This window comes from Chelonoidis abingdonii, chromosome 2 (assembly GCF_003597395.2).
Source record: "Chelonoidis abingdonii isolate Lonesome George chromosome 2, CheloAbing_2.0, whole genome shotgun sequence".
Classification (NCBI taxonomy): Eukaryota; Metazoa; Chordata; order Testudines; family Testudinidae; genus Chelonoidis; species Chelonoidis abingdonii.
This window is the reverse complement of record NC_133770.1, coordinates 191,528,041-191,541,820: the sequence shown is the minus strand read 5'-3', so window position 1 is coordinate 191,541,820 and position 13,780 is coordinate 191,528,041. Positions and strand designations below refer to the sequence as shown.

The window sequence follows — 13,780 nt, the reverse complement described above, 5'->3', positions numbered from 1 at the left end:
GGGTAGGGAAGCGGTATGATAGCGTAATAGGGTTAAAATTAAAACACATGACTAAATATCTCCTAACAATATTTATACAAGGATGCGATTTAGATAACCGATACGTACAATAAAACAAACATGACGCAAACGTAGAAACTCTGTTTGAAACACGTGAGCTGAGAGAGAGCTTCGAGGATCAGGCGGTTACGGGTGTATAAGGTACACGGATTTGTTTTCTTTCTCCTTCCTGCTGCACATGCAGGGCAGGCTAAGTCCCACTATCATTACAGAAGTGTCACAGGGACGGAGCCAAACTGTGTGTGTTTTCTGATGCAGGCAAAGTTTAACAAGTAAGGGCACGGTGCAAGTCTGGCTTCGCCCCAAAAGGTGAAGTATGATGTTGTTGTAGAATGCGTTCAACAACTGTTGACAAAGAAGAGGCCAGGGCAATACGGTAATGGCAAGTTTACAGGATGCAGGCAGGACTCATTTAACACTAAATAGCTTAGCTTAACACAAGGAGTGTAGTCTGAATATAAGGCATAAACAAGAAGGAGAGGATGTTTAGCTCAAGGAGATAGAATTAGAATATTAGTATAAATTGAAAAAAAAAATATAGACGGAATCTTCTTTTCAACAGTGGCTCTGACCCTCCAGCAGGTAGGGTATTGGGGACAACTACTTGCACTAGTGGGTGTAAAATAAACTTTATTAAGAAAATGCAAAAAGGGAAATTCAATAGTGAGGGTATGGGTTTGTTAGACAATTGAGGAGGGGTTTCTTTGTAAATAGGTATAGGGGTTTTAATAGTGGGTACATAGTGGTAATAAGTTGTACATTACATGAACAGTAAAATTACAGTAGTACCAATTCTGTGCAAGGGTGTTCATAGCCGCACATTATTGTCGACTAACAGTTATGGGAAATGTGAGGTGTGTTAGAGAGAAAAATGGTAAACATGGGGTTTTATGCTAGACTTCAGTAATACAATTGAGTTTTGGGGCAGCGGGAGACAGACTTAACCACAATTATACAGAAACAGCAATCTTATTATGATCTAACTTAACCAAGACTACACAAATTAGCATAGTACAGAACACAATCACAATTTTTTTAACCACTTACAGAACATAATACAAACAATTCTTCTAAACCTACTTAACAAACTATGCAAATGAAATACAACTTATCTAGACTAAGACTCTGATCTAAAGTGACTTCACTATGCGTTCTTTGATCGGGCAGGGGAGCAGTTCCAGAGGCAGAGTGGTGTGTGCTCAGGTAGCCGGGGGGGCGGTTTGTAACTGGTGCTGCAGCAGTGGGGTGCTGAGCTGTCAGCCCAGGATACAGTCAGGCAGGCCAGCTTAGCAGCGGCACAGGCTTATTTTTCGCAGCAAAGGAGTGCGGAGCCAGAAACAGATTCTAGTCACGACCAGAGGTTAGTTGGTCTGTCTGCTGGACGCAAGGCAGCAGCTAGGACAGGGGGAGTCTGCAAGAGAGAGGAGTCTTCCCATCCCAGGACAGCGCGAACATAGAGCGGAACGCGGCCATCGGAGGATGGAGAGAGACTCCTTCGCTTCTCGTAATCCGGCAGCTCTCAGGCACAAATTCGTTGTTTTGAGGGGAGTTACTGGGGTACGCTCAAAAACCCACGGAGCGGAGAGGGGCCCCAAGCCCCATCTGAATCACGGTGGCACAAGCAGGCCTCTCGAAGGTCTGTCCGAGTCGGCTTAAGGCACACTCAGGCAGTTTCCACCAGTTTTGGTTGGTCCTCTTGATACCAGGGAGGCGGAAAGGAGGAGCAGGCCTTGCCGTCCGCTCGGCTGCTGGCATAGTTCTGGCCGCTGACCTTGTTCTTAGTTGGCCCTTCAGGTCTGCCTTCTGGCCGCCCCGCCACCCCGAGCCCCGAGTGTCTGACCCAGTCGTCACATCCCGCAAGCCCGCAGGCCCCTCACTCGAGGGCCCCGGGCCTCCATTCGTCCCTGTCCCCAGCATCCGATGAATCGACGGCTGTGCCCCTTTAAGTGAGCCACAAAAAATGGCGAAAGGGCAGCAGGAACCAGGACACCGACGGAAGGGAACAAGGGATCGTCGGGAGGCCGCCCTTATAATTAAAGTACCCTGTATGTTGTGACACCTTCTTTTAACTAGCTTTCGAGTGTGACCATTGCCCCTGGTGTCCAGTGGTATGTTTGCTGCTGACTGGCCACAGGTGTATTTGCCCAGTTGTGAATACTTGCCCTATCTTATTTATACGATTGTTGAGTGGGAAGGGCAGAGTGGGCATGTACCAGTCGACGTTCTCTGAAATCTGCCCATAATTGCAGATTGTGGTACTCTTTATCGCATAATTGTTCATACCTACACACTACAACATACATAAGATCTATATTCGAAATTAAAAGATACTAATGTAAAGGAACCATCGTGAAGTACTCTCATTCCCACTCCTCCTGTCCCGAATGCCAACCACACACTATTCAACAAATATTGGATCCACCTATTGTCGGCTTTCATAACAATGCTTATGACCTCATTGCAAATTACCAATTCATGATGCCCAGCACTGACCCACTCTATGTGTTTCATAATTATTCATTAATTTAGAGCTAATCCCTAGAGAGGGTAATTTTTATATTATTATTTAACCGAGAGTGCATCTCCTCTCTTGTTTGTTTGTAGTACTAAAATCAGCAATTGGCAAAGCTTGTGTCGAATGAGACAGTCCTTCTACTCTCTCTCAGCTTATACTTGCTATCAGATAGAGATGTTTTTTATTCACTCTCATCACTACATATTTTTCTTTGAGCAGAGAATTGGTACTGTGTCTTTCTAACATCTTCTCAGCTTAGATTGCATTGACATTCTCGCTCAGCATAGGCATGCCTGGGCATGTTCTGAGCCACAGGTATGACCCATATGCTTAATTAGTTGGCCACTTCAGGTCTTGCATTTCTGGGCAGCACCCGCCACACCGAGCCCGGGTCTGAACAAAGTAGTCAAATAAAGAAGCAAGAAGCCCCCTCCCTAGGCAGGGCAGTGGCTCCAGTTAGTCTGTACAAGCCATCCTATGAATAGGGCTGTGACTTTAGTTAGCACAATGGCCGGGAGGGGCGGCCACCCAGGACAAACAGAAAAGAGAAGGGAAAGAGGAATGCTAGCAGGGGGACAGCTGTAACAATCACATCTAAGTACTGTATGTCTGCCTTGAACACACAATCTCCTTTTACTAGCTTTATCGAAGGTGACCACATTGCATGGGCATGTACACAGCATTAAGGCTATGTTTGTGCTGCAACTGGAGGTGTAATTTGCAGTTTGTGCAGACATACCTGTGCTATCTCTAATTTAATTAGCTTGCTAAAAATAGCAGTGAGGAGGCGCAGAGGTGTGGCTTGTACAGTCCATGCTGAAACCCATTGTGCTATGTCCTCACTGCTATTTTTAGAGAGCTAACTAGATTAAAACTAGCACGGGTATGTCTACACAAACTGCAGATTACACCTCCATTTGCAGTGTAGACATAGCTTAATTAACACTTCCCATACTTGCACTGGTCCATTGTAAATCCTGGGAATCCCGGGAAGGATTCTTTCAGGGTGGTCCCTTTGTTGTTTGTTTTGAAGGTCCAAGGGCAAGCTTTGTGGAGGATTCTCCGTTGCAGACAATTGTTAAATCAAGATCAGATGTTTTTCTAAAAGATGTGCTCTAGGAATTATTTTGGAGAAGCTCAATGGCCTGTGTTATACAGGAGCCCAGACTGGATAATCACAGGGTCCATTCTGGCCCTGGAATCTATGAATTCACATTCTGCAGCTAGATTGATGTACAGCTCGCAAGCTTCTGTTCTCTCAAGGAGTATAACCCTCTGCTGCTATCTTTTTTTGCAGGATGTGATACATGGCTCAGACCATGAGGCAGTTCTGCAGCTAACCAATCTTGTAGAAGGACTCTATACTTTTCACTTGGAAGTCACAGATGCTAAAGGAGATTCAGCTGTTGACACTGCCACTGTTGAAGTGCGGCCTGGTATGATCATTAAAAGGTCATCTATAAGCTGTGTATACCTCCACATTCTTTTCTTTGCTGCTGGCAAGATCCTGTCAGGTTAAAAATCATGGGTCTGATTCAGCACCGCCTTGCATTGTTGTTTACACCTGTTTAAAGTGGTTGTAAAATACTGTCATCTGAATTCTCCCTTTACATGCATTGGTGATACTATTGTATGTCCACTTTGCACAGGTATAGATGCTTGCACCCTTTTCAGTCTGTGGAGAATCAGGCCCCATAGTTTAAAAATAGTTGCTATCCTGATTATATTACAGGTAACACCTTTTCTTTATTAAAACTGAAAGATGTATCTACATTACTTATTTTCCATTATTTGTTTCAGTTTTGCATTTCAGTCAGTTTGGACAAGGTAAAGGGACCAATCACTTTTACTTTCAGTCACTTACCACTCAGTTACACTTCCTGGTTCTCACGTCCAGTTTCCATGTTTGGGTGCAAAAATGTTTCTGCGGAATCTTTGTTTGTTTAAATAAGACTTTATTTCAGTTGGAATTCTTTAATAGATATAAATTGAAATGTTTTCTCTTGCTTTTAATTTTTTTATACAACTTATTTGGGGATGGAGAGTTTTGTGATGAAGGCATGGGGCGCGTATTTGGGAGATCTTAATTTTAATCCTGGTTCTGCCACGGATTGCCTGTGTGATTGTGGCCAAGTCACCTAGCCTCTCTGCCATGTTTTCTTGATCTGTACAATCAGGATAATACTTACTATGTCACTTGTGATGTTTGTAAAGCCCCGTAGGAGGGCAAAATATTATTATTACCTGTTTTGTTCATTCCCTCTGGGGCACCTGGCATTGGCCACTATCGGAAGACAGGATACTGGGCTAGATGGAGTGACCCAATATGGCCATTCTTATGTTCTTATTATATTTAACAAAAGCTACAATTATTGAGGTAAATTTGCCTCAAAAATGTGTCAAACTTTTCTGTTCCAAGTTTATATTCCTCATTTAGACTCACTTAAACACATGTTGTCCCAGTAATGATGGATTTAAGCACATGCTTAAGTGCTTTTCCTGACTCTGGGCCTTAAAGACCAATGAGACAGCATTTAGGGAGGCTTTTAGGAGAAGATGACATCAGGCTTGTTTTACATGGATCCAGGACCGGCGCTAGGGGTTTGAGCGCCCTAGGCATGGGGCCATTTCGCCGCCCTGCATTCTGGTCCCCCGGCTCTGCAGTCCTGCCTGTGGATGGTCGGCTGCTCCCGCGGCTCCGGTGCCAGCCGACCATCTGCAGGCACAACTGTGGCAGCTCCACTGCAGCCACGGGAGCAGCCGACCGTCCGCAGGCACCACTGCGGCAGCTCCACCGGAGCCGCCTGCCGCCCCCTAATACTGCTGGCGCCCTAGGCTATTGCCTAAGCCGCCTAAATGCAAGCTCCGGCCCTGCATGGATCACATATAAATGAGTGTGAGTTCACTCTCGGGGTTTTAAGCACTAAACTCAAGCACTGTGACTTAACTCAGTGGCTCTCAACCTTTCCAGACTACTGTACCCCTTTCAGGAGTCTGATTTGTCTTGTCTACCCCCAAGTTTCACCTCACTTAAAAACTACTTTCTTACAAAATCAGACATAAAAATGCGGAAGTGGCACAGTGCACTATTGCTGAAAAATTACTCACTTTTTCATTTTTACCATATAATTATAAAATAAATCAATTAGAATATAAATATTGTCCTTACATTCCTGTGTATAATATATAAGCATTATAAACAGATCATTGTCGGCATGAAATTTTAGTTTGTGCTGACTTCACTAGTGCTTTTTATGTAGCCTGCTGTAAAACTAGGCAAATACCTAGGTGAGTTGATGTACCCCCTGGAAGATCTCTGTGTACCCCTGGTTGAGAACCACTGACTTAACTACCTGGGTCGGGCCTCTTTATACATGAGCAACCCCTGCAGGGCAGCTGGTGAAGAGACTTGGTATTAGCTGAAAAGGTTCATTGATTCTCATTCCTGTCTGTAGAAACAGTGCTGGATTGTAACTAACTGGGGTAGAAGGTAATGAGATAGAAACTTAGATATTCTGGTATGTTTCAAAATTAACTAAGTACCCTTCCAAATTGCCTTCCCCCATAAAGATCAAGGTTAGGGGAACCTGTGTTAATAATCACAACCTTCAGTCAATACTGAAATATTTACAAAAAGAACAGGAGTACTTGTGGCACCTTAGAGACTAACAAAGTACCACAAGTACCCCTGTTCTTTTTGTGGATACAGACTAACACGGCTGCTACTCTGAAACCTGAAATATTTACCAGTCTCTGGAAAAAAACCTGTGTTTATTGTTTTCTCAGACCCTAAAAAAAATGGTCTGGTGGAGTTGATTTTGCAAGTTGCAGTTGGCCAGCTGACTGAGCAACAGAAGGACACCCTGATGAGACAGCTAGCAGTGCTGCTGAATGTCTTGGATTCAGACATCAAAGTTCAGAAGATACAAGCCTATTCAGATTTAAGGTATGCAGATATCAGGATGCGTAGGATTATGGAGGTGACAGCTCCCCTGTGACATCATAAAATAAAAGTTAAAATATTGTAATAGATTCTAATGGATTGCATGTTAGGGGTCACTTGTGTGTAAGTACGTAGGGAAACTCTACAGTTACTGCACCCAGAGAGTCATTAAGGGATATTGTGCTGCATAAAGCACTCTTCTTTGTCTGGGTTGTTAGACCTTTCTGAATTTCTTTTGCGTTGCAGAGAAGCTGCACAAAATCGTTGCACTATCTTTTCCAAATCTTGCAGTCCAAGGGGGAGTACTGGATGAGGGGTTTCCCAGGTGAAAAGTGATGAGGCTGAGAGAGGAAAAGAGGCACCCGAGAGAGAAGCAGCCCAAGGTAGTTGCTTCTTGGGACAGGGCTATTGAGCCTTATGTAAGCTTTTTGCAAAAGGGAGATGTCTATGTCCCATTTTTTACCAGCTCTCTTCAAGAAACTAGGACTTGTATACATTTTATAAATAAGCTACACTGAGGCCAGATCTACACTAGAAACTTTTGCTAATTTAGCAATGTCAGGGATGTGATTGTTATATATAATTTTTTTTATGACAACATTACTATACTAGCATTATAACTGCATCTATACTATACTATAGATGCAGTTATAATGGCATAAAAGTGCTTTTGCCAGTATAACTTATTTTGCTTGAAGAACTGATATAAGTTATACCAGCAAAATACTATAAGCAGATTTTCCTTTCAAGAAGGCTTTTTTCACTGACAGTATTTTGTGGGGCTGCAGGATGGCAGAAGTTAGATTTTAAAAGACAATTTTTACTTTTCAAAACTAGTAAATGAGCTTGTGATTCTTCTTGCCTTTGCCAAAGCTCATCACTAGTAGCTTTTTGGCAAGCTGCATGGAAGACTAAAGAGAAGTTGAGAGAGATTTCCCTGGAGCATATATTTTAGCAATAGAAGTTCTTCTACAGGTGGTAAAATCCCTGAGGTAGGAATCTGGAACTGGAGAACCTCATTTTAAAAAAGGGTCTCCCTGCGGACCCTTCTTTCACATCTTTCCCTCTATTTCAAAGAAACGCATGTATTTATCTTGATGTCTTTGTTTAATTTACTGTCTTTTGTCCTTCCGAAGGCTAAATGGAGTGAGACACACAAACTGTCACAATAAGCAAATGTTTCATTAAACAAATGTACTTGTCTGGCCGAGGTCTGTATGATCAAAGCTACTTTTTGTTTCCCTTCTTAAAATTTTTGATGCCTCGGGTGCTTTAGATGGTTTTTCACAATCAGTATTGGGGACCTCGCCCCCTGGGTGAGCAGAAGCTCACTGAGCATGCTCAGCAGTCTACCTGGCTTCTGAGTAGCCTGGGAAAATGTGTATATATCAGGATGGGCAAACTTTTTGGCCTGAGGGCCACATCTGGGAATAGAAATTGTATGGCGAGCCATGAATGCTCACAAAATCGGGGTTGGGGTGTGAGCTCTGGTTGTGGGTTCAGGCTCTGGGGTGGGGCTGTGGATGAGGAGTTTGGGGTGCAAGAGGGTGCTCTGGGCTGTGATCGAAGGGTTTGGAGAGCAGGAGATGGATCAGGGCTGGAGCAGGGGATCTAATACCATCACTACAGTATTTCAAACCCCAATGACTAATTTCCAACTAAAAGACTCCACCCCACACCCCAAAACCCCCCCAAAGCATCCCACCCAAATGCAGCATAACATGACATAATGGTTTTAGATGGGCTGTCTCTTAATTGCCAGTCCCCCAATACCCTGATCCAGTCTTCTCATTGACTGCGGTGGGTGTTGGATCAGAACTTAGATGCTTGTGGGAAAGCACAGTGGGGTGAGGGAGAGGGCTTTGAAATGGGTCTGGAAGTTTAACAGATGGGAAGACGAGGGAAGGAAGAGTGTGTCCCCCTCTCCTCAGCTTTCTCCCATGAAGCTGAGAAGCTAGAGAACTGTTATTACTCCTGAACTGAATGGTAGTGCAAAAGCCATGTCACTGTGATGAATTTGCTTAACTCAGTGGCAGATTAAATGATATCTATACACCAAAGACAATGATTTTAAACTTATAATTTCCAGAGTATGGGCTCCTACAATCAAATTGAAAAATATTAGCTCCTTGGAGAACATAGATCTTAATTTCATTTGTGTGTTCTCTCTGCAGCACAGCGGTTGTATTCTATGTGCAGAATGGGCATCCTTTCAAAGTAATAAAGGCTTCAGATGTCGCACGGATGCTGCACATGCAGCTGCTAAAGGAGAAGGCTGACTTCCTGCTTTTTAAAGTTCTGCGGGTTGACACAGCTGGTATGTTCTGCCTGCTGCTTCCTATTTCTTGAGTTTTACAGCCATTAGAATATTAATTAGCATAGCAACATTGTACAGTATGCAGGACCTTCCTTTCTACACCATTTTGCATTCAGTTTTCTGAATAATGAGGCTGATAATGCTTGAAATATCTAGGACAGACTTTTGCCAGTTACTTACTCTTTGCCACTTGTATCTTTAAAAGGAAAGCATGATGGCTGTCAATCATTATGTAACTAAGGGTATGGCTACACTTGCAAGTGTACAGCGCTGCCATGGGAGCGCTCCCGCGGCAGCGTTTGAAGTGTGAATGTGGTTGCAGCTCTCCTAGCGCTGCAGGTACTCCACCTCCCCGTGGAGCTCTCCCAGCGCTGGGGCACTGTTTACACTGGTGCTTTGCAGCGCTGTAACTTGCTGTGCTCAGGGGGGTGTTTTTTCACACCCCTGAGCAAGAAAGTTGCAGCGCTGTAAAGAGCCAGTGTAGCCAAGGCCTATGGCTTATTTACTGTATACTAAGAAACTTCCATGTTGGGAAACCATGTTATAACACTGTACTATCCCAGCTGTGATCTAACACTGTTCTTACTCTGTGGATGGGACAAACCAGACTGTAACCGTAATATAGAATTTGTGTTATATCCCTTATTCCTTTGAAGTTGTTACACTATTCCCCAATGGAGTTATAATATGATTTGTTCCTAGCTCCCCAGGCGAAATGGTCAGGCCATCATTATATTATAACCCAGTCCCCTAATGTGGTAAATATTGTAGTGTAGACAGGCCCCTCGTGTTTCTTCATAATGAGAGAGATCTTTTCACAATGATGGTTGGGCTTTCAAGCCAAGTTTCAAGTTTTTAATCTCCCATAAAGTCGCAGTGCTGCTGGGAAATAGAACACTTTGTGACACAGGCATTACAGATCTGAATTTGTTATAATTTATAGCCAAAGGGGAGGTTTTTTGTAAGATGAGAATGCAAGGGGAGAGATATAAACTGAAGCTCTAAAATAGTCATTGATTGATAGGTTTTATTTTTGAATTTACTCCCTGAGGAAAAAACTATAGCTGTTATACGGTAAAAATTAAGTGTTTTTTTTTTACTTTGAAACAGAAGAAAACGAGGTATAATTTTCAAATTTGTATTCACTTAACCTGCTATGTAACTAAAAATTTTCAGGCAAAAAAAAAAAAAGCTGCTGCAAGTTTTACGTATTTTTTTTGGAAAGCAGTTTATTTTGACTGTTTTATATTTTGATAAAATGCACACCATGCTACCTCTTGGTACATTTCCAGCAATTAAAAATTAACTATATGAACGCTGTGCCCTAAGGAGTTCTGATGCTACATTTATTTCAGGTATTTGTATGATGATCATTATGGTGGTGTCTGGGAACATTCATATTTCTCAAGTACTCAGGTATTCTGGAGACTATACACCATGGAATTACCAATAAATAATACATAAACAAATAAAACTGAACTCCCTGACCCAGGTTGATCTCCAGGTCTAGTGTCAGTAAATTAACATTGGCTACCTGGCTGGCTATTCAGCTGGATAATATATTTTCATCTTTGTGATCCTGCCCACCAGGCTGCTGTGCCTTTAAAGTAAGTTGGCCTAACTCAGACCCCCAACAAATGACTGGACGATTAGGAACCAGCAGTGGTTCTGTTTATCAGTGACAGTAAAAGCAATGGTTCGGGGTATATTTGTCTACTAATGATTCATGGAAACACATCAGTGAAATTTCCACCATTGGATTTCTAAGTGACCTTTTCATTAGTCAGTCTCTGCACTGGAGTTGTGGGCAAGAGAATGCATCATGCATCCCCTCCCCCATCCATTAATGCCTCAACAGAGTGTGCTTTACAGGTTGCCCTTTTACACTGTAATTATCTTCACCTTTGTTCTGTTCTTAGTCTGCCTTTTAAAATGCTCTGGACATGGTCACTGTGACCCCATCACAAAGCGTTGTATTTGCTATCAGCTGTGGATGGAGAACTTGATCCAACGTTACCTGAATGATGGAGAGAGTAATTGTGGTGAGTTTGGATGGCATTGTGTGGGATGTTCCAAGAATGATTCCCCTTTCCTGTGTGTAGCAGTTCTGTAAATGTATCTATGAATATTATGCATACTGAAAAACAATGAACAATATACCTAACTGATCTTTCAGAACCAACCAACCAAACAAGGAAATGCAGTCATATGACATGAGAGAAGCAAGTCCATATGGGCTTCATTCTGCACGTTGTCAGGCCCTTTAGCCTTGTGGCTCTCAACCTTTCCGGACTACTGTACTCCCTTTTAGGAGTTTGATTTGTCTTGCGTACCCCCAACCCCAAGTTTCACCTCATTTATAAACTACTTGCTTACAAAATCAGATACAAAAATACAGAGGTGTCACAGTGCACTATTACTGAAAAATTACTCACTTTCTCATTGTTACTATATAATTATAAAATACATCAATTGGAATATAAATACTGTACTTACATTTTAATACATAGTATATAGAACATAAACAAGTCATTGCATGAAATTTTAGTTTGTACTGACTTCACTAGTGCTTTTTATGTAGTCTGTTGTAGAACTAGGTAAATATCTAGGTGAGTTGATATGACCCCTGGAAGATCTCTGTGTACCCCCAGGAATACAGGTACCCCTGCTTGAGAATCACTGCTCTAGCCTGATCCATCAAAACACTTAGGGACCTGTTTAACTTGAAGCACACGAACAGTCTCATTGACATTAGTAGGACTTCTCATGTGCTTAACTAAAGCATATGCATAATTGCCAGATGGGACCAGAGTGCTCAGCACCTTACAGGATTGACCTTGATGTAACTGCTTCTTTAAAGGGGAAATTATTTTTATGTAACAGGCAAAGCTTAGAAAAAAAGATAGAGATAATGTTAGTGTAAACTTTTGTTACTTGGTAAAACTTGCTAATGTATACTGGAGATTTTCTGCATTTCTTTTCCCCCTTGACTGTTAAGATTTATTTTTCCCCGAAACAGTTTGTCAGAGTTGCATTTTGTAAGGTGCAGAACACCTCACTACCACTAACTGCAGTCAAAGTAGAGGGAACTCAGCAACTTGCAGGACATCTCACAGGCCTGGCAGCTCCATGTGTGTGCTATGACCCCATTACTGGCATTAGCAGTTACATGCACAGAAGGAAGGAATAATGCACCTCACAGCTGGAGTTATATTACTTGTGGAAATGGAGAAAATTAGAAAATGAATAACAAAAAAAAATTAGAGGGCTCTCTGGGTGTCCAGGCCTTCAATATTACATTGTGGAAGATGATCTGCATGAGAGTTTAAAGTGATTGAGAATCTTCTAAATAATACTAGATGTCATTTTAAAATATTTTTTTCAAATTTTGCATAATGGTTTTAGGAGAAAAGTATAAAAATAGTTAAATGTCACTTCTGGGACACTTTGAAATTATTTTGGACCAGATGGATGTTTCTGTAGATAACCCCGGTACTGCACCTGCAGTTGCTTGAGAGTTTCTGATTTCTGCTCAGGGTAAGAGGAACAACACAGCGATAATTCACAACAGCATTCTGGTGGATGTGTTTTGTGCATCATGTTTTAATACGGTGGCCTAGATATTTGTAGCAGTAGCTACAAAATGCTTGTGTTTTATACTAAACAGTCTGGTCAGTTTTAAAAACTTCGCTTTTTTTATTTGACCACTTTCACCATTGTTTTAATTGCATTAATCTCACATGTATTACAGTTACCTCTGGAAAATAGAGTTTAGTTGTCACTGATTTACATTTTATGGTTTGACAGGACTATCACTTCTTTTTTAGGACACCCCTTTGACATCCTATTTGAAATCTCTACTATACTTAGTTTTAATGGCCTTAATTTAATTAGAAAATTTTAATAGCATTAGTTTAGCCAAAATGCAATTCTATTCTTTGCATGGGACAGAGTCTCCTACTCTTATGATGAGAAATACATTACTCCTCAAATAGTCTGATTAATTTCTATAGGATCACTTGAGGAATAAGATACTGCTCCCCATGAGCAAGGGTATCAGAATCTGGACCCATGTGTATGTACATAGTGTTGCCAACTGTCTAATCACACAAACCCAAACACCCTTGCCCTGCCCTCTGCCCTGCCCCTTCTCTGAAGCCCTGCCCACTCCATCCCTCCTCACTCACTTTCACTAGGCTAGGGCAGAGGGTTGGGATGCGGGCTCTGAACTGGGGCCGAGGGATTTGGAGTGTGGGAGAGGGCTTTGAGCTGAGCCTGGGGCAGGGGGTTGGGGTGCAGGCTCTGGGAGGGAGTTGGGTTCAGGAGGAGGCTCTGGGTTTAGGCAGGACGTTGGGCTGCAGGAGGGATCTCCCTGATCCTATATGATATTTTTTTCTTAACGGCACACTATCATCAATCACATGTCCTATCACAGCAGTATTGTACAGAAGGTGCATAAAGGTACACACCTCACTTGGGTGAAATGCCCAGGCTGGAAAGAACCCAGTTTGACTTTCAGATCTCAGGCTGAATTTGCTGGGCTGGCAGGAGAAAAAATATATTTTACTTACGACCTGTGACTATTTGATCCAGAAGTCTAAGGATATGTCTACACTACGGGATTATTCCGATTTTACAGAAACAGTTTTTTTAAAACAGATTATATAAAGTTGATTGCACATGGCCACACACACATTAATTCGGCAGTGTGCGTCCATGTACCGAGGCTAGTGTCGATTTCCGGAGCATTGCACTGTGGGTAGCTATTCCATAGCTATCCCATAGTTCCTGCAGTCTCCCCCACCCATTGGAATTCTGGATTGAGATCCCAGTGCCTGATGGGGCAAAAAACATTGTCGCGTGTGGTTCTGGATACAGCCTCACCCCTCCCTCACCCCTCCTTCCATGCAAGTAGCAGACAACCGTTTTGCGCCTTTTTTCCTGG

At 42.5% G+C, this 13,780-nt stretch overlaps 1 protein-coding gene across 4 annotated transcripts in view; it reads left to right on the top strand.

Annotated features, from left to right (window-relative positions):
* Positions 1-13,780, top strand: part of KIAA0319 (KIAA0319 ortholog) — a 93,704-nt gene that overhangs the window by 67,087 nt on the left and 12,837 nt on the right. For all 4 annotated transcript variants that reach the window (XM_032799545.2, XM_032799544.2, XM_032799543.2 and 1 more), the window contains exons 15-18: positions 3,873-4,011; positions 6,362-6,521; positions 8,693-8,835; positions 10,755-10,877. In XM_032799545.2, coding sequence (XP_032655436.1) covers positions 3,873-4,011; positions 6,362-6,521; positions 8,693-8,835; positions 10,755-10,877 — 565 coding nt within the window. The remainder of the gene's footprint in view (positions 1-3,872; positions 4,012-6,361; positions 6,522-8,692; positions 8,836-10,754; positions 10,878-13,780) is intronic.